The 23,400-nt window shown below is 44.8% G+C and overlaps 1 protein-coding gene across 2 annotated transcripts in view; it reads right to left on the reverse strand.

Moving 5' to 3' along the window:
- Positions 1–23,400, reverse strand: part of LOC112256559 (collagen alpha-1(XII) chain-like) — a 72,963-nt gene that overhangs the window by 10,318 nt on the left and 39,245 nt on the right. For both annotated transcript variants that reach the window (XM_042325465.1, XM_042325466.1), the window contains 29 exons: positions 21,570–21,699; positions 21,270–21,409; positions 20,955–21,087; positions 20,806–20,829; positions 20,497–20,636; positions 18,682–18,811; positions 18,274–18,413; positions 17,915–18,044; positions 15,579–15,721; positions 13,824–13,953; positions 13,575–13,717; positions 13,266–13,395; positions 12,588–12,707; positions 12,268–12,414; positions 12,059–12,175; positions 11,249–11,401; positions 11,007–11,081; positions 10,749–10,888; positions 10,404–10,527; positions 10,053–10,196; positions 9,612–9,776; positions 9,451–9,489; positions 9,179–9,317; positions 8,015–8,157; positions 7,399–7,508; positions 2,040–2,198; positions 1,632–1,709; positions 688–774; positions 72–125 (listed from right to left, as the gene is read on the reverse strand). In XM_042325465.1, the coding sequence (XP_042181399.1) occupies positions 72–125; positions 688–774; positions 1,632–1,709; positions 2,040–2,198; positions 7,399–7,508; positions 8,015–8,157; positions 9,179–9,317; positions 9,451–9,489; positions 9,612–9,776; positions 10,053–10,196; positions 10,404–10,527; positions 10,749–10,888; positions 11,007–11,081; positions 11,249–11,401; positions 12,059–12,175; positions 12,268–12,414; positions 12,588–12,707; positions 13,266–13,395; positions 13,575–13,717; positions 13,824–13,953; positions 15,579–15,721; positions 17,915–18,044; positions 18,274–18,413; positions 18,682–18,811; positions 20,497–20,636; positions 20,806–20,829; positions 20,955–21,087; positions 21,270–21,409; positions 21,570–21,699 (3,507 nt within the window). The remainder of the gene's footprint in view (positions 1–71; positions 126–687; positions 775–1,631; positions 1,710–2,039; positions 2,199–7,398; positions 7,509–8,014; positions 8,158–9,178; positions 9,318–9,450; positions 9,490–9,611; positions 9,777–10,052; positions 10,197–10,403; positions 10,528–10,748; positions 10,889–11,006; positions 11,082–11,248; positions 11,402–12,058; positions 12,176–12,267; positions 12,415–12,587; positions 12,708–13,265; positions 13,396–13,574; positions 13,718–13,823; positions 13,954–15,578; positions 15,722–17,914; positions 18,045–18,273; positions 18,414–18,681; positions 18,812–20,496; positions 20,637–20,805; positions 20,830–20,954; positions 21,088–21,269; positions 21,410–21,569; positions 21,700–23,400) is intronic.

A 23,400-nucleotide genomic window follows, 5' to 3' on the forward strand; every position in this document is an offset into this window, starting at 1 on the left:
CAGACTCATTAATCGCTCTGGATCCAAGTGTGTACTAAATGGCTTGATAATGATCCAAAATCTTGACTTACAGTTGGGCCTGAGTCTCCTCTTTCTCCTCTGGGTCCTTTAGTACCTGGTCCACCCTGGGAAAGTCAAGTCAGAATGAAAGACAGAGTCAGAGACGGAGAATCAGAGCCATCCCCACAACAGGAGCTGCTTCCAGACCTAAACCCCAAGCCTTCAGGAATCCCCTGAAGTAGTGAGGTTGCAAAGTGAAGCATACATATTCCAGACTCCTCTTCAAGGTTTTTCCTGTGTTTTTATTTTGTCAGATGGGCATTTATCTTTTGACACATCTCTAAGCCTGATAGCCCACACCTCATCTCACGCCATTCATCTCATCCCCCTCTCTTTCGTTTTCCATGGGAAAAACACAGACACTCACATGAGGGATGTCCCCACTCTAATATCCACATGCTTAAACGTTAGAGCACGGCAACAATTATGAAGAAAAAATAATACCCCTGTAACACTATTCCTATATGTCCACATCATCGTAGAGGAGACAGAGTGGTATCATCATCATCATTATATAAGGGAGTAGACAGAGAGCTTTGCTGCCAGGCGAGGACAGACCGAAGTAGAGAGAACCCTGCCCCAAGACAAGGCGAAATGGAGGTATGGAGGGATGGTTAATGTCTTTACCGAGGGGCCGGGTGGCCCCGGAGGGCCGACACTGTCCTGTGCACACGTGCACGCGTGGGGAAGAGCTGGGCACTTGAGCTCATCTCTCTGCAATACAGAAAGGAAGGAGAGGGGGAGGGAGAGGAAGATAATGAGAATGTAAATACTTTACTAAAATACAATATTAATAGTATGACCCATTGGGCATCTCGTGACATCTGTGGGCCTTTCTGATAACCCACAAAATACAGATAAGTGCAGATAGGATAAAAATGCCACTGCTCTGAGAACCCAAACCATAAAATGGTGCCTTGAAGTTTTCCTTAAGGAAACCCATTAGAAAAGCTGATCAAGTTTTTATAAAACTGGTATGCATACTGAAATATGACTAGTGGAATGCATGGCCTACACACAAATACTCTTTGACAACTGAAACCCAACTGTTTTGTGGAAGGAAATATGTGACATCTTACACAACACAGCCTTCTTTGCCACGATATATGAATATATCATGCAAATTACACAGAGAGGGAGAGATGGGTAATTGGCTACAGTCAAGTAAGTAAGTGCACATGCATCTGGTAATAAACATATCACAGATGAGTACTATGATTCATCTGTTCACCACATGATCAAAAGGACCAGTTGTTTTGGTGGGCCTGGAATTGTAAAACTGTACACAGATTAATCCAGTTAAAGAGGAATACAATGGTCTATTCAGGCCTGCCAACGCAATCATTTCATTTGAAACTTTTCCCCAGCTAGGCTTCAGACAAAGTCTATACAGCACGTGCACACTTGAGAAATAACACATAACCTCTGACACATGCATGCACGGAAGAATGTAATGGCTCTCTTAACTTCTAGTACGTGCTAGAGGGCGAGTCAAAGTGCCAAAGGTTTGATGGTACTGTACAGGTATGAGGCCTTTACTAGAAGGCCGTCCACGGCGAAACTGCTCTTACCGTGGCTGGGAGGTCACAACATTTGTCTCTGCTGGTCCAGCTCAAGCTGCACACAATATCAAACATCTGGAGCTGGAACTGCACAACAGAACAGAGAGAGGAGAAAAAGAGAGATTAGAACACAGATGGGCGTTACACATGGCTTCCATTGAGCTCCAGCGCTGAGGACTCAACACGGCACAGCTCCAGACACAGACCAGCACCCACAGAGAGCTGGAGCACAGGTGAGATGAGAGAGAGCAGCGTCTTTCATTCCTCCAGCAATGGCTGAGTTGTAGCTCTTACTTGAGCATCAGCAGATGAGGGGCTAGGTGTAAAACCTGGGCACTTTGCACTTCACACTTAACACCAATAGCTTGTGTGTGAGTGACGGATGCATTTCCTTAGGGGTTTTCATTTTCCACTCACCGTTGCCGACTCCCTTTTTGATCCTCCTGACTTGGCCATCTTTCCCAGCACCTCATAGCCGTCTGTGGAGATGTTGTTGGCCTCCTTGATGGGTTTCTCTGCCACCTCCTGGCAGTCCACGTTCAGTTTGACCCTCTCGGGAGAAACACTGATGTGAAGCTGTAGCAGGAGGAGGAAGAGGAGAGGATTATTAGTCAAGACCACTCTAATCTCAATATGAACTACGACAGCAACGGGTGGCAAGTAGTCTAGCGGTTAGAGCGTTGGGCCAGTAACCAAAAAAACGCTAGTTTGAATCCCCGAGCCGACAAGGTGAAAAATCAGTCGATGTGCCCTTGAGCAAGGCACTTAACCCTAATTGCTCCAGGGTCACCTTGATAATGGCAGACCCTGGCCGTGACCCTATACTCTCAGAGGGCGTCTCAGGGGGAGTTGGGATATGTAAAAAAAAAAAAAAAAACACATTTCCAAAGTGAAGCAGGCCAAATATAAGCACCCACCATGTTATTATTATTATCTCATTACAATGTTTGGACACCCAGGCTTGCGTAAGATACTGAGAATGTCCAGAGTTTTTCACATGCCATTTCCCTATTAAAAAAGAGCCTCTCTCTACAATGGAAAGACCTAATAAGTAACACGATTCGATAGTCTCGTAACATAAACTACTTTTCTGTTGTTGTTTTGATTTGATTTGAAACTAAGAACCCAGTTGAACCCATGTGGAGTCGAAACTGATGTTTATTAAGATGCTGATACTGTATTTCACTAAATCACCACTATTAACATGATTTGTTATTCAGTCCTCCTTATAATTAAGTTATTATATATATATTTTATTTCACCTTTATTTAATCAGGTAGGCCAGTTGAGAACAAGTTCTCATGTACAACTGAGACCTGGCCAAGGTAAAGAAAAGCAGTGCGACAAAAAACAACACAGAGTTACACGTGGGATAAACAAAAGTACAGTCTATAACAAAATAGAAACATCTATATACAGTGTGTGCAAATGGAGTAAGGAGGTGAGGCACTGGCTTAGAATCACGTAAGAACATTCTGGTTGTAGGTCCCTTGGAAGAAAGTTGATGTCAGAACATAAAAAAAATCCAAAAGATTAAACAAGCTATGGCTATATTTGAAACAACACACACTGTCAGAATATGGGCCTTTGAAATGATGTTGTTTGCGGTAACCCATCAAAAGCGCTACACTTTACACACTTTCCTCTGCAGTTGCATTTTCTTTTAACAGTCTGACAAGCTTTCACCCTGACAGAGAGAGCAGGCTAACATTACTGTCCTATAGAGCAATAACAACTACACTTGGCAACCACTCACAAAATTACAGTGGACTTTCTTGGCAAGAGAACAGACTATCTGGCCAACCACAGGAGAGGGGTCTGATACCTCAGGATCCTGGCATGGACATAGATACTATGATGCACTTGTGGTCTTACCAAAAATAACGCTCAATGATGTACTGCAAGTGCAAAGAATGCAAACTTATACATTACTGGAAAATATTACTGGAAAATTAGGATTCACCATAAAACGGTCAGTGTTTTCTCTCACCATTTGAAAGCTAAATAGAATTCCATCAACTGAAATAGGCTGATGTTGGTGAACAGGAAGCTTATTCAATTGGAACCCAATCATTGAATCGCACAATGGCCCATTCTCTAACAAAAGCCTGAGAAAACTATCACACTGACACAGATGATTAACATCTTCTGAATGGATCAAAAACCACAGGAGTCAAGTCAGACCAGACTTCGACTTCCACCGTGACCAGCCAAGTCACAATTACACTCAATTAATCCTCCCTTCCTCTGCCCGTAGCTCTTCTGGACATTGACACATCTTGGACACATCTCTTTCACAGCACTCCATTCTCCCATTGGTATACTGTAGACACCGTAATGTAGGCTGTATCAGAGCTAGGTGTCCAGTCCACAGACAGGGTACAGAAACAGTTCATATAGTCATATATTGGCTTCTGTTGCCTTTTTTCCCCCTGATTCCCCTGACATATGTTCATGATTTCTATCGGACTCCATTTTCTTAGTATTGGCTGTGTCTTCACGGCTCCTCCTTTTTCTCCAACCTGAGCCCTGATCGCCATGAAATCACAGTTCACATCCAGCCTCACTACCTAAGACAGGATTCCTTAATTAGATTGACATATCTGAAATGTTTTGATGCAAAGCTAAATTGCATTCACAGGTCTCAACTTTTTCAGGAAGAGACAAAATCCTAGTTTAGCTATACTAATGCCACCATATCATTCCAGACATCTATGCTTCCATGTCCAGTCCTGGAGGACAATGGCATATACCCATCCAGGCTTCCGAAGGAGCTTGCTTAGGATTGGTTGTAAAGTCACCATTTCATTTCCGAGTGGCTTCCTCTGGGGCTGGAATGGTAGTACGCTTCATTAAATCTGCTTGACTACCTCATGGAATGGAAGGCTTTTAAAAGAAGTCATCAGAGAAAACACTGTAGTAACGAGAGTACAAAGAGGGCAGTCAGTGCTATGGCAAAGTATCAGTTAGAGATTGACCAAAGACCAATGTTTTAAACAACTTGGGTTCTTTGGAGCATTCTCTTCTCCCACTCATTCTCAATGAGTGCATGCAAATACTGGCAAAACCTAACCACCCAATCCCTGAATGGAAAGTTTGAGAGAGTTTGGGTCCTCTCAGAGAATAATAGCTGCATTTGTGAAGCTTTAAGTATGGGCAAACTGCAGAGTGGGTGGACTGAATACATCTAGCTATGACAAAAACCACTAAAAACGTTAATATTTCCACTTGATCGCAACAAAATGCAAAACCCCCAATGGCACCAATGATACATACAATATATGAGTTGATGAAAAAACGTTTACCCTGCTATTAAACTATATGAAGTAGCTACACCCTACACATTTTACTACACTTGGCAAACAGCAGGACTATAGTTCAAATGAGAGCATGGGTCAGACTAGAAATAAAGATGAGGGTTGGTTTGGATTTATTGTCTCATATTTTCCCATGGACATGTCTAATCTTAGAATGAACAATTCATTTTGTGAGTGAAATAGTCGAGAGGAGGGGAAAACCTCAACTGCATTATGAGTCTCATAACAATCTATTCTGAGTTCATATCAAAAGATATGAAGTGCTCTGAGGTAGGGAACACTATCCATGCTACGGGCTACATTTGAGCATTTGTGGAACAGCTGTATTTAAGTCCAGCTGTCCTTTCTGACTTCACTAGTCAGATAGGTTCCAGCACCACACGCTGAGGTCACTCCAAACCACCCATGGATGAACCATTGGGAAACCACAATACACACAAAAACTCCAGTCAGTAACTACAGTATACACATGCACCAGTCCAGCAATTAATCTGGTAGGTAGACCGCTATAGATTCCTATTCCCTCAGTGCAGTAACCGCAGCACCACATACTAGCCACTCAGAACACTCAGACTGCAGGCACCACCACAGCAATAGACAAGAAACACAGACATGTAGGCTGGTACCCAACTAGAGCTCTGATGATGTCATTGTGCTGATGTCACTGACGTCATCGGATATAGCCCTGACCCAACATTTTCCAGGGTCCCATTCATAACACTGTCCTGTAATTAGCTTTGCTGCTTAGTGGTCTGACTGAAACTACATTCTTTTGAGGTTCTATGGGCAAACCATTCTCCCTCATAACTTTTAAGTGTTCAGAGTGGACTCATTGACCTTAGGAAGTACATTTGATGTCAGATCAGAGTAGACTACACTAGAGGGTCCTCGTGATTCTGGAGGACCCTCAGAAACATGGATACACTTGAAACATTCTTCAAGTCCATTGGAAACAATAACATCTACATCTTACATCTTGAACCGTTCATAAAATAATATGAAAATATACTGACGTTCATTGTTTAAATCCTTCTCATCTGTTGATAGCTGAGCATAACAGAGGATGTTTTACATTGTGCCCTGCTTTGAGTTGGGCCTAGCGTTTGATGTCCCATGTGAGCTCCTCTACTCCTGCTGTGACTTTGCGGTACCCAGAATGTGGCAGAAACACTGTATATGACGAATTTAAAACTTGGCATGTGACAAAATCATTCTATAGAAACAAGGTCTTTTAAAATCAATTACGGCATTGTCTGTAGTGTTATTTCAACAGGGTTGAAAAGCCTTGAGTGGCTAATGACTGTAGGTATGTACTCAATGACCCCCACTCAGACTTGACATTGTAGTCCCACCATAGGAAAGTAACAGGGCGGCAATGGGAATCCAGACTCAGAGGCAGGAAGATGTGAAGTATAGGAGATGCAATATATGTCCAAATATCTCCATTCATGTTTATAGATGTTTGTAAGTCTCTTTGGGCTTGTTGAATATATTGGTCAATTACATCAGTTTATTCCACAGGCTGCAAATATGGCGTGTGATAGTACTTTGAGAGGATTTTCTCAGACTTTTAGAAACCATTTGTTGAAGCAGGAAATTAATGTTATTATTATTTGATTCAAGCAGCAAATAGTCTTGAAAATAATTCATAGGGCACACGCAGCTAGCTTTCTGTTTTGCGTGGTAAAAGTACGACCTGGTGATTTTCCCAATGTATCATGTTTTATTTATTGTAAACGAGGTAAACCACAACAAACACTGATCCAATAACAGCCCACTTCCTCAGAATGTTCAGGAATTCCCACCTGACCGCCGCCAGGACAATGGCCAATCAGCACACTGTAAGCCTCCATCGCTAGGTTAACTGGTTGCACATTGTGCAAGGTGACCATGGGTCACCAAAGTCTCCTCCAACCTTTGGAAAGATATTTATAGTCCTTCCAAACCATTCATCAAAATAACTGCCTAAAGTCTCCGAAAACAAAGCTAAACGCCAGATTGTAAAAAAGGCCTGAACTCCACTTTGGCACCGAATCCATATCGCATTCAATGTCGTGAGAGGTAGGTAACCAGATCCTAGCTAGACCTTAGTCTTGGCATTGATTATCACCTCAGTAGGTGAACTCAATGAGGCAAAACACTAATCCACAGAAACATCAACTATGAACAGACATAACCGCTCATAAAGACTGGAAACAGACAAATACATCTATCATAGGTGGTGACCATATCAACTGTACACATCCCAGACAGGGATAATCTCCCCTGAACATTAATCTAAAAAAAATTACCACAGAAATACATTATTCATGTGAAACGGCTTCTTTGGACCCTGGTGTTTTAGAAGTAATTATCCCAAATTATTGTAGATTATTGCTGATCTGTATGTCCTCAGGAAATTCAACCAGAAAAATAAGACAAGATATGTGATTCCTTTGCCAAGCCAGAATGGTGTTTACCTTGTGGAAGCTTCCGTGGAAAACTCTCTTCACTTGATCCTCATTAAACGTGGCTCTCTGGATCTCCCCTCTGGTGTCCTTGTTGTAGAACGTGATTGTTTTGCTGGAAGCTGAAAAGAGGGAACGATGGTTTCAGATGGCCCCCATACATTACAGGGAGACGTCACGCAACACACATGGAAACAGACACAGAGAGTGAGCTACAGGGGAGATAGCCCTCACAAGTAAACACTTATGAACAACTAAACACTTACGTAACTAGCGAATACTTAGGTACAATGCTTGATCACAAACTTAGGCACACAAGGGAACACTTATGGACTTGGAAATACGCACAGAGCGTAAAAGTCAGTGTCAAATCAAAACACTTTCCTATGAGAGAGAACTTGATACAGCCAAGTCTGGGGGTTGATGCTTTTGCATTCAGAGGTCTAAATCTCCTTTATCCTTCATTTACCAACAGAGGATCAATGGACCGTAGTGGCCTACAGGTCATTACACTGGTCTAAGTTTCTAAACACTGTTATCTGATGCAGTAAGGAGGGGAATCAGACCACAGCTGTTGGGCAGCCACAGCTTTACCCCATAAGAGAAACAAAGCATGGTGGGGGCTTACGGTTGACGGTGATCCCAACCTCAGGGTTGTTGTTGCTGTCAGCAATCTGCCAGATATCAAATGCCTGGTTGGGGGTGTCGGGGAGGAGACGGAAGAGCAGGATTATGGTGTAGGATGGAGGAAGACCCTCTGGGTGGATCTCCCTGGCAGGAACAAAAATACAGGATACAGGTGTCATGGCAGACCTCTTTCATGGAGCTAAAGGATTCTACTTTTGTAAGATGGTCAACTTCATAGACACCAGCCTTGAGAATATCTGATCACTAGTTTACCCAGTGGGCACAGATGTCAATTCAAAAGTCTATTCCACTGTGATTCAACGTAATTTCATTGAAATGACATGGAAACGTTGACTCAACCAGTGTGTGCCCAGTGGGTATAGATAATCAGATAATCATAAATATTTGAGCAACATGAGAGAGTTCACAAAAACCTGTTTGGATTAAGATGGCAAATCGTAACCTATAGAGCCTTTGGCCAGGATGAAAAACTAGATTCTTTGTAACTCCTGGAAGACCAAAGACACAGAGCAACAATGTTGGCACCTTAAAAACCACACCATAAACTAAAAAGACACACAATATCCACCCTGTCACATTGGCCACACAACCTGAAAATGGTTGCCAGTTTTAGCCCAGCCTTGAAAAACTACTGACATATTGAAATATTTTTCTGTCCCTACTTTACGGCTGGAAGTGTTTTCACATGTGCACATTGAGTCAATGGCTAACCCACGCACAAATACAAACCATTATGGACAAATTAACAAAGCATGCTCGTGCCTTAGAGGTTAGAACAGAATTCTTTAGCAGCTCAGCAATTGCTTGAAGACATTTTAATGGGCTCAATAAAGACCTGGGCTTTTGACCTGTGGCTGCTTTGGTTGCTCCCTCTATGACATATGTGGAAGAGGGCCCTACCCCGTGAGCTTTACACTCCGAACAAAATTATTTTCTCTTACTAACACTTCATATTCTACAAGCTGCAACAACAAACAGAACTGGCAAGGGGCTCTGTAGATGCTGGATGGGCGCTGGGGGGACCGCAGGCTGCCGAGCCTTTGAAGGTCATTAAAAATAATTACACAGGCCAGCATTACAGTACGCAGGATAGGAGCAGGCCGCGCACGAAGGAAACAGGCTGCAAGCACGGACACACACTTACTTTGTGGGCGCAGAGAGGAATGCGTCCTTGTGAAGCCTGTAGGTTATAAAACTGTTGAAGGAGCCAGATTCCATGGACACGCCATTCATGGCAGCAAAGGTCCTGTCTGTGATGTTGAAGCCCTCAAGCATTCTGAAGCCTGGAGAATACACATCAGGTCAAATACACAATCATGAGAAAATACAAGTCAATACAAAGGAAGGTTCTGTACAGTACTGACTGGCCCGTAGGTGCTATCAGTATCTGTCAGTTTATTCGGAAGATATACTTACCAGGGGACGTAAACCCGTTGATGTAGATCAAAGGACAAGCTGAAGAGGGAGAAATGAAACAACATGACGAGCTGTTAAAGGCTAGAGGACAACAGACAGCAAACGTCAATCTGGTTTAACTTGTGTCTTAAGGCACTGCGTCATGCCGATGCTACTCTTACTGGATGTGGCCGTTTCACAGATGAATGTGATGAGGTTGTCCTGGATCTTGGCGAACGCGTCAAAGTCATCCACAACAAAGACGTGTCTTTCGCTTGGCTTGCTGCCGATGTTCCTCAACTCTGTCATGTCCACATCGGCCACACCGACCACAAACACGCTGTAACCTGGAGTGAGATGAGTGCAAAGACAACCTTTAGAATCCATACGCCATGGCCTAATCAAGCCTTAGTGGCTGTTCACATCTATTTCACAGTAGCTGATTAGATCTGCCAGTACAGCACTCCAATTTGAAAAAAAAACTAAACCCCCCCAAAAAAGAGGTAAACAATGCTATACCTCAAAACAAGTTACATAGCTAGCTACGCTAAAATGACGTTTAAAGTCTGAAAATATCCAGTTTCTGACTTCTATAAGGACAAATCTCAACTTTGAACACTTACCAGAGTGTATCAGGTTGGAGGCACTCTTCTGGACCTCGTCTTGGGAGCGACCATCGGTGACGACCACCAGAACCTTAGGCACGTGCTTCCTCATGCCGTTGTCTGAGGTGAACACCTTCTCGCCAACGTGCTTCAGAGCAGCACCTGTACACAGAGGGGTCGGACATCAGTCTCAACCTTTAACTCTGGACTCATTCAACTCCACCAGCACGATGAAGACACTATGATGACATTGTCGCTGAGTGAATGTCTCTCGACTTTTCTATTAACTCAACATTATGCATTGAGGGTTAAGGATGTCAGTCAGTCATATTGAGACTGGCAGCCAGTCAGAGTGGTCAGTGGGCGTACCTGTTTTGGTGTTTCCTCCCATGTAGCGGACAAGCTGCAGCGCAGCCAAGGTCCTTCCCTTGTCTTGGTAAGTGTTCAGTTTGAACTCTGTCTTGGCACTGTCACTGTATTGCACAAAAGACACCTGTTTCCAGAAGAAGAGAGGGGAGAGAGAGAGAGAGAGAGAGAGAGAGAGAGAGAGAGGGAGAGGGAGAGGGAGAGTAAGAGTGAGAGAACATAAAGCATTTACATGAATCCACTCTAAAAAAAAGGAAAGGAGAACAGAATATGCTGTAAACAACCAGAGACTCATCACTTTCGTTTTGAAGCGTTATATCTCAGAGGATAGTCTGCATGGCGATGTACCTGCATGCCGCCAGGGTGGATGATGTCGAAGGCGCCGATCATGCTGAAGACAAACTGGATCACTTTACTGAAGCTCTCGTCTCCGATACTCCAGGAGCCATCAATCAGGAACACCAGGTCAGCCTTGGCTCCTCTGCACACTGTGGAGCACATAGAGCAAAGTCAACGGACATGTCAGGTAGGAGACGTTTAAAGAGTTTCTCCTCTGTGTTAGCTTCACGTCACTCCACAGCCTGCTGACTTGAAGCCTCTCCTTACCGTCCAAAGCAGGGGGGATGGTGGCAGGTGGAGGTGGGGTGGGGGGCTCAGTTGGGGCCTCTGTGGGCTTGATCACTGTAACAAAGACCAGAACATAAGCTTTACTAGCATGCCATGTTATCCCCCTGCAAAGACACTGATGTGTTTTCTTACACCCTGAGTGTGGAGGGGGGGGGTATACATGTGTGTGAACACAATGGAAGTGACATGTTACAGGACTGATGGTTAGTGGGGTTTCTTACGCGTCCTCTCCTTGACGCTGACTCCGGGCCCCTCCAGGTTGGGGGTCTGTGTGTACACTGTGGCGTTGTAGAGGGCGTCAGGAGTCAGGCCGTCCCAGCAGTAGTGGCTCTCAGACCCAGTAATGGTGGTCTCCTGAGCTCCCTTGTTAGAGGCTGCAGGTAAAGAGGAAAGAGTTACCCACATCGGTAGTGGATCAGGTGATTTATCCCCATACACTCTAAACGTATCCCCTCAGAGGGGTTACAGTCAGTGGTACTGTAGCGCTTGGACTGAGGCAGCAGTGGGCTTACACAGTGATTTCTGTTATTCAACAGATACCCTTTCAAATAAACAAGAATTTACTTAATGTGGCAAAGTGCACTGCTTCCATCAGTAATGGCTGCCATACTGTAAACAGACTTAAATATTCCAACATTTCTTCACATCTTTTTTCCTCTTACATAACTCTAGCGTCGGAGAGTTAATAAGAAACAGATGGATCAGTGGGAATAAGTCATTTTTATCAACTACACCTTTGTGATAGGTTGGTAACTTTGGCTACATATCTGATCGACACTAGACATTCTGAAATAAATATAAAACGAGAGCCAATGTATAGAAACAATCCGTCTGGTGGGAGGAGCTACAGGAGGATGGGCTTGTTGTAATGGCTGGAGCGGAATGATGGAACGGTATCAAACACATAAACATATGGATACCACATGTTTGACTCTGTTCCATTTATTCCGTACCAGCCATTATAATAAACCTGTCCTCCTATAGCGCCTCCCTCCAGCCTCATCTGGCTCCCAGCCAGGAATAGTACTTACAGTCAAAGGGATTCAGTTTGAGTCTATAGGAAGTGGCAGCCCTATGCGGGGTCCATCGCATGCAGAAGGTGTCATAACCAACATTGTAGGTGGTCAGGTCAGTGATGTTCAGGTACACTGTGAAAGACAGGAACAGTCAATCAATCAACTAACCAATCAATCAACCATTTGATCAACCAAAACAATCAAACAACCAATCAATCACTTACGTGTGGTTCCTTGTCCAATGAGAGGTCCGCTAAGGCCAGCGTCATACTGGGCTAACACCTTGAGGTCATAGGTGGTTCCTGGCTGCAGGTTGGGCAGCTGGTAGGTGGTCACATCTCCAACGAAAGTCTCCATGGTCTGATCAGTACCTTCAAGCACAGACAGGGACACTCCAGGTCAATAACAGCAGGCAAGCAATCACATCTTCAATATATCTGTGACTTTCTTCTTTAGCAGGATAGGTATATTAAGCAAGTCAAGTGATTTGTCGTCAGACAATGTACTTTCACGGCTGAATAGAATAGAACAGTAGCTATCTGACCTGCAGGTGAGTAGACCAGTTTGTAGCCCACCACTCTGGAGGGGGCGGGGTCCCAGGACACTCTGAAGCGAGTGTACCACTCATCTGACACTCTCAGGTTCTGAGGCCCCAGCATGCCAACTGTGGGGAAGGAAACACAGACATTCAAAACATATTAACAACATATTTAAACGCTTTGAACATGAATATCATAGCCATGCGATCCTACGCTATGTATTTGCTTTGATGTGGTATAATTTGTTAGGGGAAATGAGACTGAGTATTGGGCAGCTTCCGTATGAGTTCTCCCATTGGAGGACAGCCAGTTCACGTCTCTGGCATAAACAGGCAGACTGAGCTGAAGCCAAGTCATGCAGTTTCTATTGTTTCTTAGATCTAGGATAATTATCAGTGGCTGAGTTTATAAAACCCCTCTACTGGTAATTCTTTCTCTCCATTAACTGTGTGTGTGTGTGTGTGTGTGTGTGTGTGTGTGTGTGTGTGTGTGTGTGTGTGTGTGTGTGTGTGTGTGTGTGTGTGTGTGTGTGTGTGTGTGTGTGTGTGTGTGTGTGTGTGTGTGAGTGAGTGCGCGGGACTATGACTTCCAGTATGTAATAGCTGTGCATTTGTGGAGCGCCGTGTGGGTCTGTTATTCTATCATGTTGCATAGAGGACCAAGCATACAATGTGTTAGCATACCTGTGTGTCCGTCTCCATCCAGATCTCCTCCTGGTCCGTCAAGGTAGATGGCCTGCACGTTGATCTTATAGGGAGTGTCTGGATCCAGGTTGGGCAGGATGACAGTATTTCTGTTCCCAGGAACCATAGTCTACAGGACATACAGGCAGGACACTGCATGACTATTTGAAACTACAGGTACTTCAAACAGAGGATAAATAAGGACTTTGGGCCACACGTGCCTTGGGCCACACGTGCCTTGGGCCACATAAAACCTTGGTGGTGTTTGATGAGAATTTCCTGAGACATATCAGCAATATGGGTGCTTACGTGCTCCTCAATGGGGTCTCCAGTGGTGGGGGCGTAGGTGATCTTGTACTGCTGCACTGGACCTTCAGCATGTTCCCATGCCACGGTCAGAGAGCTGGTGGTGGCATCATACACACGCATGTTCCTTGGGCCACTGCGGGGAACTGGGACCGGGATAGTAAGGAAGTTAGCACGATATCAAGCGAATAGGTGGACGTGGATAAACCTGTAAAGGCCACAGGATCTTATGTGTGATTTAGTGGATCTTACGTGTTTTGCCCTCGTCTTCGGCCGGCGGTCCTTCTCCGTCAGTATAGATGGCGACCACTCCCACGTTGTAGGACGTGTCTGGGACCAGCTGCTCTAGCAGGGTGGTGGTGGATGTCCCAGGGACCAGGATCTGAATAGGGACAGAGAGGAGAGAGACACAGGGGTCAATGATGAAGGACTGGGCACAATGGGAGGATGAAGCAAACAGCAGGCCTTACAGGGGGATGGATTCAATCAAACTACTACCCTCATACCCACAGAATGAACAGTACTAACAAGGAGATCTGTAGAAGAACAGTTAGGCTAGCCTTCACTGCAACATCCAGATCGGGAAGGAGTACTTCCTGTTTTCAAAATGTGTCAGCTGTATGGGGAAAACAACAAGCATGCCATTATGCTGTTATGACCCGCATGGTCCTAGCAGCTATGACCCTCCCAGCCTGACAGCTGTTTCATGTGACAACCCTGACAAGCTTGTCCTCACCTCACTCAACAACCTCTTGTGTTGTCACTGCTCAGTGCTCACTGAAAGGGGGAACAAAATGATGCTTTGATGTCAATGATGTAGGACCCATCCAGAGAGTCAGGGAAATAACACACTGAGTAACTAACGTAATGTGCTGACAGTTCCTTACAGCCGCCTGGCTCTTATGACCTATCTGACTGACTATCCGTCGTCTGTATGTGTCTGTGTTAGCTCACCCATACTGGATACCAGACACCACTTGCCTGTGTCTTGCCAACATGATCTCAAAGGGAAACGAGTCTCTTCTCATCTACCTGCCATGTCCTAGTCACCTAGAGTCACATACTATACAAAATATACAGGAGTCCTGTCCACAGCCATCTGGTTTCACTCTCACTTCTGACCCAAAGCACCATGGCATCATGCTCAATGCGTGCTTTTTTTTATCTCTCTGTTTCACATGTTTCTGACGAGCATCATCAAACCCTTTCTTCGGTCTCTGCTCTGGGTTTAATAGCAACATATTCCTCTCAAGAGGTAAACCCAATATTACAAAGCTGCTTTCCTAATCTGGTTAAAGCATACACCAAATCTCCCAGTGTTTAATTTGATGGTAGGCCGTGACACTGGCCACATGCTGACATGGAAAGCTGGCTCTGGTACTGGAAAAGCCCAGCCCTGAGTCCATCATAATATTCCCCAAGAAACAAAATGTGATTAATTTATTTTAAAAACGAGAGCACCTCTAGCTATCAATCAAATGGAATGGCATCACTCTTCAAAGAACTAATGTTCTTTGACTTTAAATAAAAACAGGGTCTCAGTGTCTCAATGCTTCTCACAGATGTGGCTGTTTGCGCAGTGTCAAGTAACGCTCTACTAGTAGTTTGTGGGGCTTCTCCATACATACTTCATAACTCCAGAGAGGTGGGCACAGCCATGCCAGATAAGGAGGGAAAAAGCCCAGATGGGGTTTCCTGTTTTAATGAACAAACATGAACATCTCGCCTTAAACCAGTACTAGACTGTTAAATAAAACTGCCACCAGAGAGAGAGTCCATGTGGAGCACAGACAGACAGAGCTTTCTTTAACTAACATTAAGTCAGGGGCGAGGTTGATGTTGCTCCGTTCTGTCCCTTCACAAAGAGCTGTAGTGCTGCAAATTAACTTGAAGCGTTGGACTCGGCCACCCTTGCACACACCCCAAGTCCCTGGACTCTGACATTTGACCTCTGACCTGGGGCGGGGTCAATCAGAGGCCCTGTGGGTCTCCTTGGTGGTGACTCACCGACTCGGAGGGCTTGGTGCCGCTCAGGGGGGCGTAGACAACCCTGTACTGCACGACCTCGCCAGAGGCGGGCTCCCAGCGTACGTTCAGGGTGTTAGTGGTGGGGCCGAAGACTTGGATGTTCCTCACTGGAATACGCTCCACTATAGAGAGAGACACAGAGATGGAGGAACGGATAGAGAGACAGGGGAGAGGGGGAAAATAAGAGAGTTGGGTTGAGAACAGCAGCTGAAAATATAAATTAGAGAGTCTGACTAAAGATTTATTGGTGCCTGAATGAGACACTAGGGAATGTTCGCCTTGAAGCCATCAAAGCTTTCACTGGGCCTGTGTACAATACATACTAGTTGACTCAACCATTAAAACTGCAGCAAAACACAACATAGTTGGCCAGTCTTCAATACCACACAGACTCTGCTCTAAACATACATCAGCTTTACACTGTACACCTTCAGTAAACAACACTAAAATACCTACAGTAGCTAACGGTTGTTCAGAAGAAGAGGAGAGTAGGTCTGAAGCCCCCTGAGAATTGCCTTTAAAACTAAAGCAGATGTTTCCAGTCTTTGTACCACTCAGCAATGTACCCTCATAAAGACAGAGTGGGAAGTACATGGTGAGCCTCTTTACTTAGAGACCAGACAGTATTGGCCAGGGACAAAGAAGGAAAGGACTTCACCATGAAAGCACATCATCAACAGGTAGCCCATATCGATGGCCTCCGTCAGAGCAATACATCCATCTCTGAAATTGAACGAGATGACCCAAGGCCACGGTAAAATATATCTGTTAAGTTTGATTAACAACGTTTGTCAGACTGCCTGAAGAGACATGGATTCCACTGAGAATGGAGAATGCAGATGTAGAGTCCCACACTTCTGATAGAGATCAAAAACTTCAACGCTGTCATTGCTCGGTGTCCCCTGAGGTACGTTCTGATGGGGGGGGGATAAGGTTTCCAGTAACAGTAATGACATAAATATAACCAGTCTAGAGAAGACTGCTGAGTTGAATGTCGAAAAAAGACGTCATACCAGCCCTCTCCCCCCCCGTGGTGCTACCACCACCACAACCAGGCATTACACCCCATAAATGGACCCCGTTACGGTAAGGCTGGAGACACCACTAGTGTTGCCAACGCAGAGGAATTCCTTTGCTGTGCAATCAGACCCCTAAGGACTGAGTCATACTGAGGGGAGGCCCAGCCTTATAACTGTGGGAAAGTGAAAACAGCTAATAAACTAAATATAGTGTCTACAGTGAATCCCTCTATCAAGCATTGAAGTGGATATTTCAGCTGTAAACACATGAGAAGCAAACCATGTTAGATATTTTTGGCATTGCCTTCAGATATGAAAGGGGTTTGGCTTATTTTACGAGGAAAATTCATATATCCAAGACTTTACTGGCATAAGGAATAAGCAAGTCAATACAAGGCCCGGGAGTGTATGCTCTACAGATAAGTCAATACAAGGCCCGGGAGTGTATGCTCTACAGATAAGTCAATACAAGGCCCGGGAGTGTATGCTCTACAGATAAGTCAATACAAGGCCCGGGAGTGTATGCTCTACAGATAAGTCAATACAAGGCCCGGGAGTGTATGCTCTACAGATAAGTCAATCAAGGCCCAGATAAGTCAATACAAGGCCCGGTATGCTCTACAGATGTCAATACAAGGCCCGGGAGTGTATGCTCTACAGATAAGTCAATACAAGGCCCAAGGCCCGGGAGTGTATGCTCTACAGATAAGTCAATACAAGGCCCGGAAGTGTATGCTCTACAGATAAGTCAATACAAGGCCCGGAAGTGTATGCTCTACAGATAAGTCAATACAAGGCCCGGGAGTGTATGCTCTACAGATAAGTCAATACAAGGCCCGGGAGTGTATGCTCTACAGATAAGTCAATACAAAGTGTATGCTCAAGGTCAATACAAGGCCCGGGAGTGTATGCTCTACAGATAAGTCAATACAAGGCCCGGGAGTGTATGCTCTACAGATAAGCCAATACAAGGCCCGGGAGTGTATGCTCTACAGATAAGCCAATACAAGGCCCGGAAGTGTATGCTCTACAGATAAGCCAGCTCTCAAAGAACGACGAAACGACTCCCAACTCGTAATCTGATATTGTAGCCTTAGCATACTGTACAATCTTCTCCTCAGGAAATTCTGAACTAATAACGGTAGAAATACAATCATGTCGTATTGAACACCAGTTCTTCGTTACATTCTAGAGTGACCATATGGTATAGCGTGACAATTACCATGAGAAAAGGGTTGTTGAAGCTGTACTACAGAACATTAACCATCCTGACAGTAAACCTGTACGTGGACTCACGTGTCTTGCCGTTCTCAGACATGCGTTTGCCCTCTCCAGGGGGGTAGACAGGGACCACAGTGACGGTGTAGAGGGTGTCAGACATCAGGTTCTTCAGCACAGTGCTGGTGGTAGTACCAGAGACCTGGGCCTGTGAATACACATACCCACACAACAGTCATATTAGATATACAGAGCTGATCTGATATAAAACGTCTGGTTAAGGAACAGTATTTCTGCATGTGTGTTTGACTGTCTGAGTGAATATGCCAAGTATCAGTGTAGTATTCTTTTAGCAGTAGATCATGGATTTGATAACGGATGTGTGTGCATTCCATAGTGAAATTCAGTAGTGATTGGTTAGAGGTGGCTCAGCCTACCACATCCTCAGCTCCTCCAGCAGCAGGTACATAGTAGATCTTGTACTGGCGGACGTTGCCCTCGGCAGCCTCCCATTGGACGTTCAGGGTGCTGGTGGTGGGGTCAGTGACCTGGAGGTTCCTCACTCCTCCCAGAGGCTCTGGAGAGAGAGAAGGGAGGCCATAGGATTCATACTATATGGAATGAGAACCCTGAGGTTCTGATGTTCAAATGCACGTGGAGGTACAGACGTGGCATATGGTAGGTGTGAATCTATGGTTTACTAAGACAGTATTTAGGGACCCTTTAACATCTTCATCTAGGCATCAAATGTAACCCTGGTTCCCTGAGGGAGGGAAGGTGCAGCTGAGAGGCCAAAAGGGAACATGATGTAATCGCCTTCGACAGGCCATAGCAAGGTCACTCACTTGTCTTTCCGATGCCAGAGATGTCCTTGCTCTCCCCACTGCCGTAGATGGCCGCAACGGTGATGGAGTAGGGAGTGTCAGGGGTCAGCTTGGGGAGAAGCACCGTGTTCTTCTTCCCTCCGATCTGCGTCTGTTGGGGGATGAGGACAGATTAAAATGACTGTTCTCACCTGGTCAATGATTGCACTAAGGGCCTAAGGGCTGACTCATTTTTAAATGATTGGATCAAACATGAATGGTTCTTATATTCCCTTCAGATTACAAGTGCATCAAATCATTTCTTCAGCGTGGCCTCAGAAGACATGAACAGGAAAAAATATATTTATTTTCTCATTAGATGTGGATGCCTCTGTTTCTATCTTCTCTCCCTTGACAGTTTTCTGTCAGTGTCGGCAACTTGATCGAAAGAATTCGGGTTGAGCAATAGCAGACTGTCAACATCTTTGTCCGAGGATGCAGCGAGCATTTTTGCACTTTGTTATTGTAAGAGCCAAGGTAAATCTATTCTCCAGTGGGATGTGTTGTCTTAGAGGTATGAGCGGGGATTTAGTGCATCGTTTAACAAAAGAAAAATTCTTCTTCTTTTTTTACCAGGGGGACACTGTATTGAAAGGAACACTTCTGGGTTGCTTCGCCTCACAGAGACGGCTGACTCAGTAAACTCTGTGTGTGTGTGCGTGAGTGTGGGTTTTCAAGTTATGCTTTGTGTTGCCTGGGGAAAACGCTTATCAGCAGGCAATGGGAAACCGTATGATGGAAGTCATGTTATTTGGCACCAAGACAATTTTCCTTGTACACAAGCATGGAGCGTGTGTCTCCCATTTCCTACACAGACCGGTTGTCACAAATGAAACAAAACGAGGCCTCCTGAGCTCTCCATACTTGTTGAAAAGCTGTCAGTGAACCAGAAACACTTGGCTAAGCTTGGCTCATTAGCTTCCAGCTTTTCAACAATGCCTCAACGTTTAGCACGTGACATCATCGCAGAAACCGGTGGACAGATGGCCGCTGGGCAGAACTAGGTTTCCCCTCCTCTAATTAAAAAATGGAAAACATTCCGTCTCGCATTGCAATGGAAACTCTGAATGGACAAAAAACTCACATTACGCTAGCTACCCTTGAACTCCAACATGGCAGACCTATCATACATTACATGTATGTATGTCTGATAAGAGAGAGAAAACATCTCAAATGGCCTCCATCCATTTGCTGTATCTCTCTCTCTCTTTGTGTGCCTTTGCATCACGCAAACTCTAAGCGCCTAAACATCTGGCCTGATGAAAAAAGCCTGTCTGACTAACTACTATCCAGTTCTAGAGTGGAGCAGCAGCAAGGCCAGACAGCATTGTGTAACCCTGTAACAGTCTGAGGTCAACGACCCTTGGTACCACACTCCCGTCCTGTTACATAAACACACACACACACAGACAGAGAAACACACACACACAACCCGGCTGAGCCCAGGCATTCCATCTCCACCTCTCCCTCTTTCCTCACTGATAACACTCACTCCCCTGAGGCTCTGGTCAATGTCCCTGACCCACATGTGCTCCTACAATGTACCCTGTCATCTTGATGTTTTACTGGGGGGGATTTCAGTGGGAGACTCTCATAGGTTTATATGATCTGTCTATCACACGAACAAGGTGATTGTGTGTCGTGCTACAAGGCCTCCATGGACATGATCCTCAAAGAGTTCCTTTTCCTTTCATCATCCAGAGGATGGTTAGAATTAAACAATTAGCACCATGAAAGGCTTGGGACTTGGGAGTGTGATGCTTAAGCTGAGCCATGTGGCTACTGGCTGGTTCTTACCGACTGGGTCTTGCCTCCGGCGATTGGGATGTATGTGATCTTGTAGTTCTGGACACGACCAGGGGCGTGGTCCCACTTGACGTTCAGAGTGGTGGTGGTGGCATTGAACACCTGCAGGTTCTGGGGAGGGCCTGTGGGGGCTGGGAACAAACACAACAACATAAGCAACCACTTAAACACACATCCAACCAAAACAGATCATCTTCACATTTTACCTTCTGGATTGTGATAACCTGTGTAATTTGATTCAAACGCATGCTCTCTCGGAGTGCTGTATGGATTTTGCTTGATTGCAAAAGACAAACTTACCAGGCGTGATGATGACCTTGGACACTGGAGAGAGAAACAGAAATATAATGAGCTCTTATTAGTAAATCTCATCAGGCATGGATGGGAATCTACAACTATGTATCTTGATTGATGTGTTGCGGTGGCATTAGATTAGATGATGGACTTACATGTTCTCTGGCTGCCAAGCAGGTCTTCACTCTCAGACTCGTCAGGGTAGATGGCGGTGACGGACACGTCGTACAGAGTGTCTGGCTCTAGGTTCTCCAACACATTACTGGTCTCATCACTGTTCAGGATGGCCTGGGAGACACAACACAATGGACCTTAAGGAGCTAGAACACCTGTGAGACTTTAAACTACCCAAAGCCATCAATTGCTTTGCTTGTAAGGGTTTGTTGACACTTTTGGCCAAATGTTTTGCCTCATTCGACAGGTTTTGTTGTATATTAAAAGATGAGAACCAGTAATACTAGTGCTCTTACATATTGGAAGTTGGTTTCTCCCTTCTTGGTCCAGCCGATACGGTAGAGGGCCACATCAGGGGCACCATAGTCCCAGTGAGCTCTGAAGCTGGTCTGGGTCACCTCAGAGAAACGCAGGTTCTTGGGAGCAGGAACAACATCTAGACAGAAGAAAGGGAAAATGATATTGGTGAGATTGCCATGCCATCAATGATGTTTTTCCTGGTCAGGCCTTACCTACTATATAGTAGTGAGTGTGACTTCCATGGAGTGTAAACCCAGTGTGTTAACCCTGTACTAAGCTGTGTAACTGTACTGTACCTGTGATGGCTGTGTTGAGCATGGGGTTGCCAGCTCCCTCGTCGTAGATGGGTGTAACAGCAAGGTCATACTCAGTCTGAGAGATGAGGTTGTCCAGGGCTTTGGCGGTCACGCCTCCGCCCACTTCAAGCTGCAGACCAAGAAATCATCCTTGTTAAAATCAAGCTTCTTTGTGTGACAGATATTAGGTTTTAAAGCGTGCTTGTATCAACAGCTGAATGACTACTTTTTTTGTTGTAAATGAAGGGTTAGGGTTAGTAATAATGAGTAATAATGTCATCATCAAGGCCACGTTGAATGGCTTCCAAAGTCTCATTCTGGTCTCGATGATGAGTCTGTGAGAGAACTCTGGACGACCTTGTAAACATCCGGCGAGACAGTCTATAAACTTCACTTCCTTCACAGGAAATGTTTAAATCCTCAGCACATCCGGAGGTGGAGAGGGATAAACAATGAACAAAACAAATATTCTGTCAAAGTAGAAGCAGTAGTATGTTTTTGTTTCTTCAAAATGCACCATTAACTTCTCCATTGCTTTTCATGCCTCTGGAATCCAGTGGTGTAAAGTACTTAAATAAAAATACATTAAAGTACAACTTTTTGGGGGCATCTGTACTTTACTTTAGTATTTATATTTTGACATCTTTTACTTCACTGCATTGGTAAAGAAAATGATGTACTTTTTAATCTATACATTTTCCCTGACCCCCAAAAGTACTCATTACATTTTGAATGCTGAGCAGGATAGAAAATGGTCCAATTCACACACTTATCAAGAGAATATCCCTGGTCATCCCTGCTGCCTCTGATCTGGCAGACTCACTAAACACAAATGCTTTGTTTTTAAATGACGTCTGAGTGTTGGAGTGTGACCCTGGCTATCTGTAAATAAATAAAAAATAAAAAATAATTGTTCAATCTGGTTTGCTTAATATAAGGAATTTTAAATGATTCATAGTTTTACTTTTGATACTTAAGTATATTTAAAACCAAATAATTTTAGACTTTAACTCAAGTAGTATTTTACTGGGTGACTTTCACTTTTACTTGAGTCATTTTCTATTAAGATGACAATTGAGAATTGAGTACTTTTTCCACCACTGCTGGAATCTCATGACCACACCATTCCTAATGTTCCTTAGTCCGGAATCTCTGTCTTTCTTTTGGCTTATTGTTTTTGCATTCAAAGTTGTTTGGGGAGAAACTTCTTTGCGAGGGGCTCTGGATCATAAAGCCACAGCAAATGTTCTTTCTTGGATGCAGAAGAAGAGCCCTTCCTGTTTTCTCAGTGTCAGGAACAGTGCTGGAGCTGCTAATCCAGGCCTGTGTCATCATCCATCAGCTAGCCCATACCGCTGCCACTTTCTGGGCATGAGGTTAGCCACCGCTCCCCTCCCCTCCACCACCGCCACGGCATCCCAATCAGACGCGTAGATGTGCTTTTCATCTCTTAAGTCCAATGGAGGGACATGTGATTTGCGTACCGCCACGTGATTTATACCCCAGGATGCGGGGCAGGGACCTGCTCTCCCCATCTCCTGCCGACAGTGGTGTGATCATTCCACCAGGTACCTGGTCCAAAAGCAAAGCCCCAGAGGTCCCCTGCATACCCTTCTCACCAGCTGCCTTTCCCATTATGCTGTCTAATGTCATACCTCAAATTATCTGTAAAAAGTATCTAGCTCTCTATCCAGGATCACTATCATGGCTTATTATGGCATAAACAGAGAACGGGCTAAGCACAGGAGCTGGATTCTGCTGTCACCAGTAGGTGGACTAGCTAGGCCTATACCTCAGTCCCAGGGGGAGTATCTATCTAGGGTGCTGAGTA

This window comes from Oncorhynchus tshawytscha, linkage group LG08, assembly GCF_018296145.1.
Source record: "Oncorhynchus tshawytscha isolate Ot180627B linkage group LG08, Otsh_v2.0, whole genome shotgun sequence".
In the NCBI taxonomy this organism is placed as follows: domain Eukaryota; kingdom Metazoa; phylum Chordata; class Actinopteri; order Salmoniformes; family Salmonidae; genus Oncorhynchus; species Oncorhynchus tshawytscha.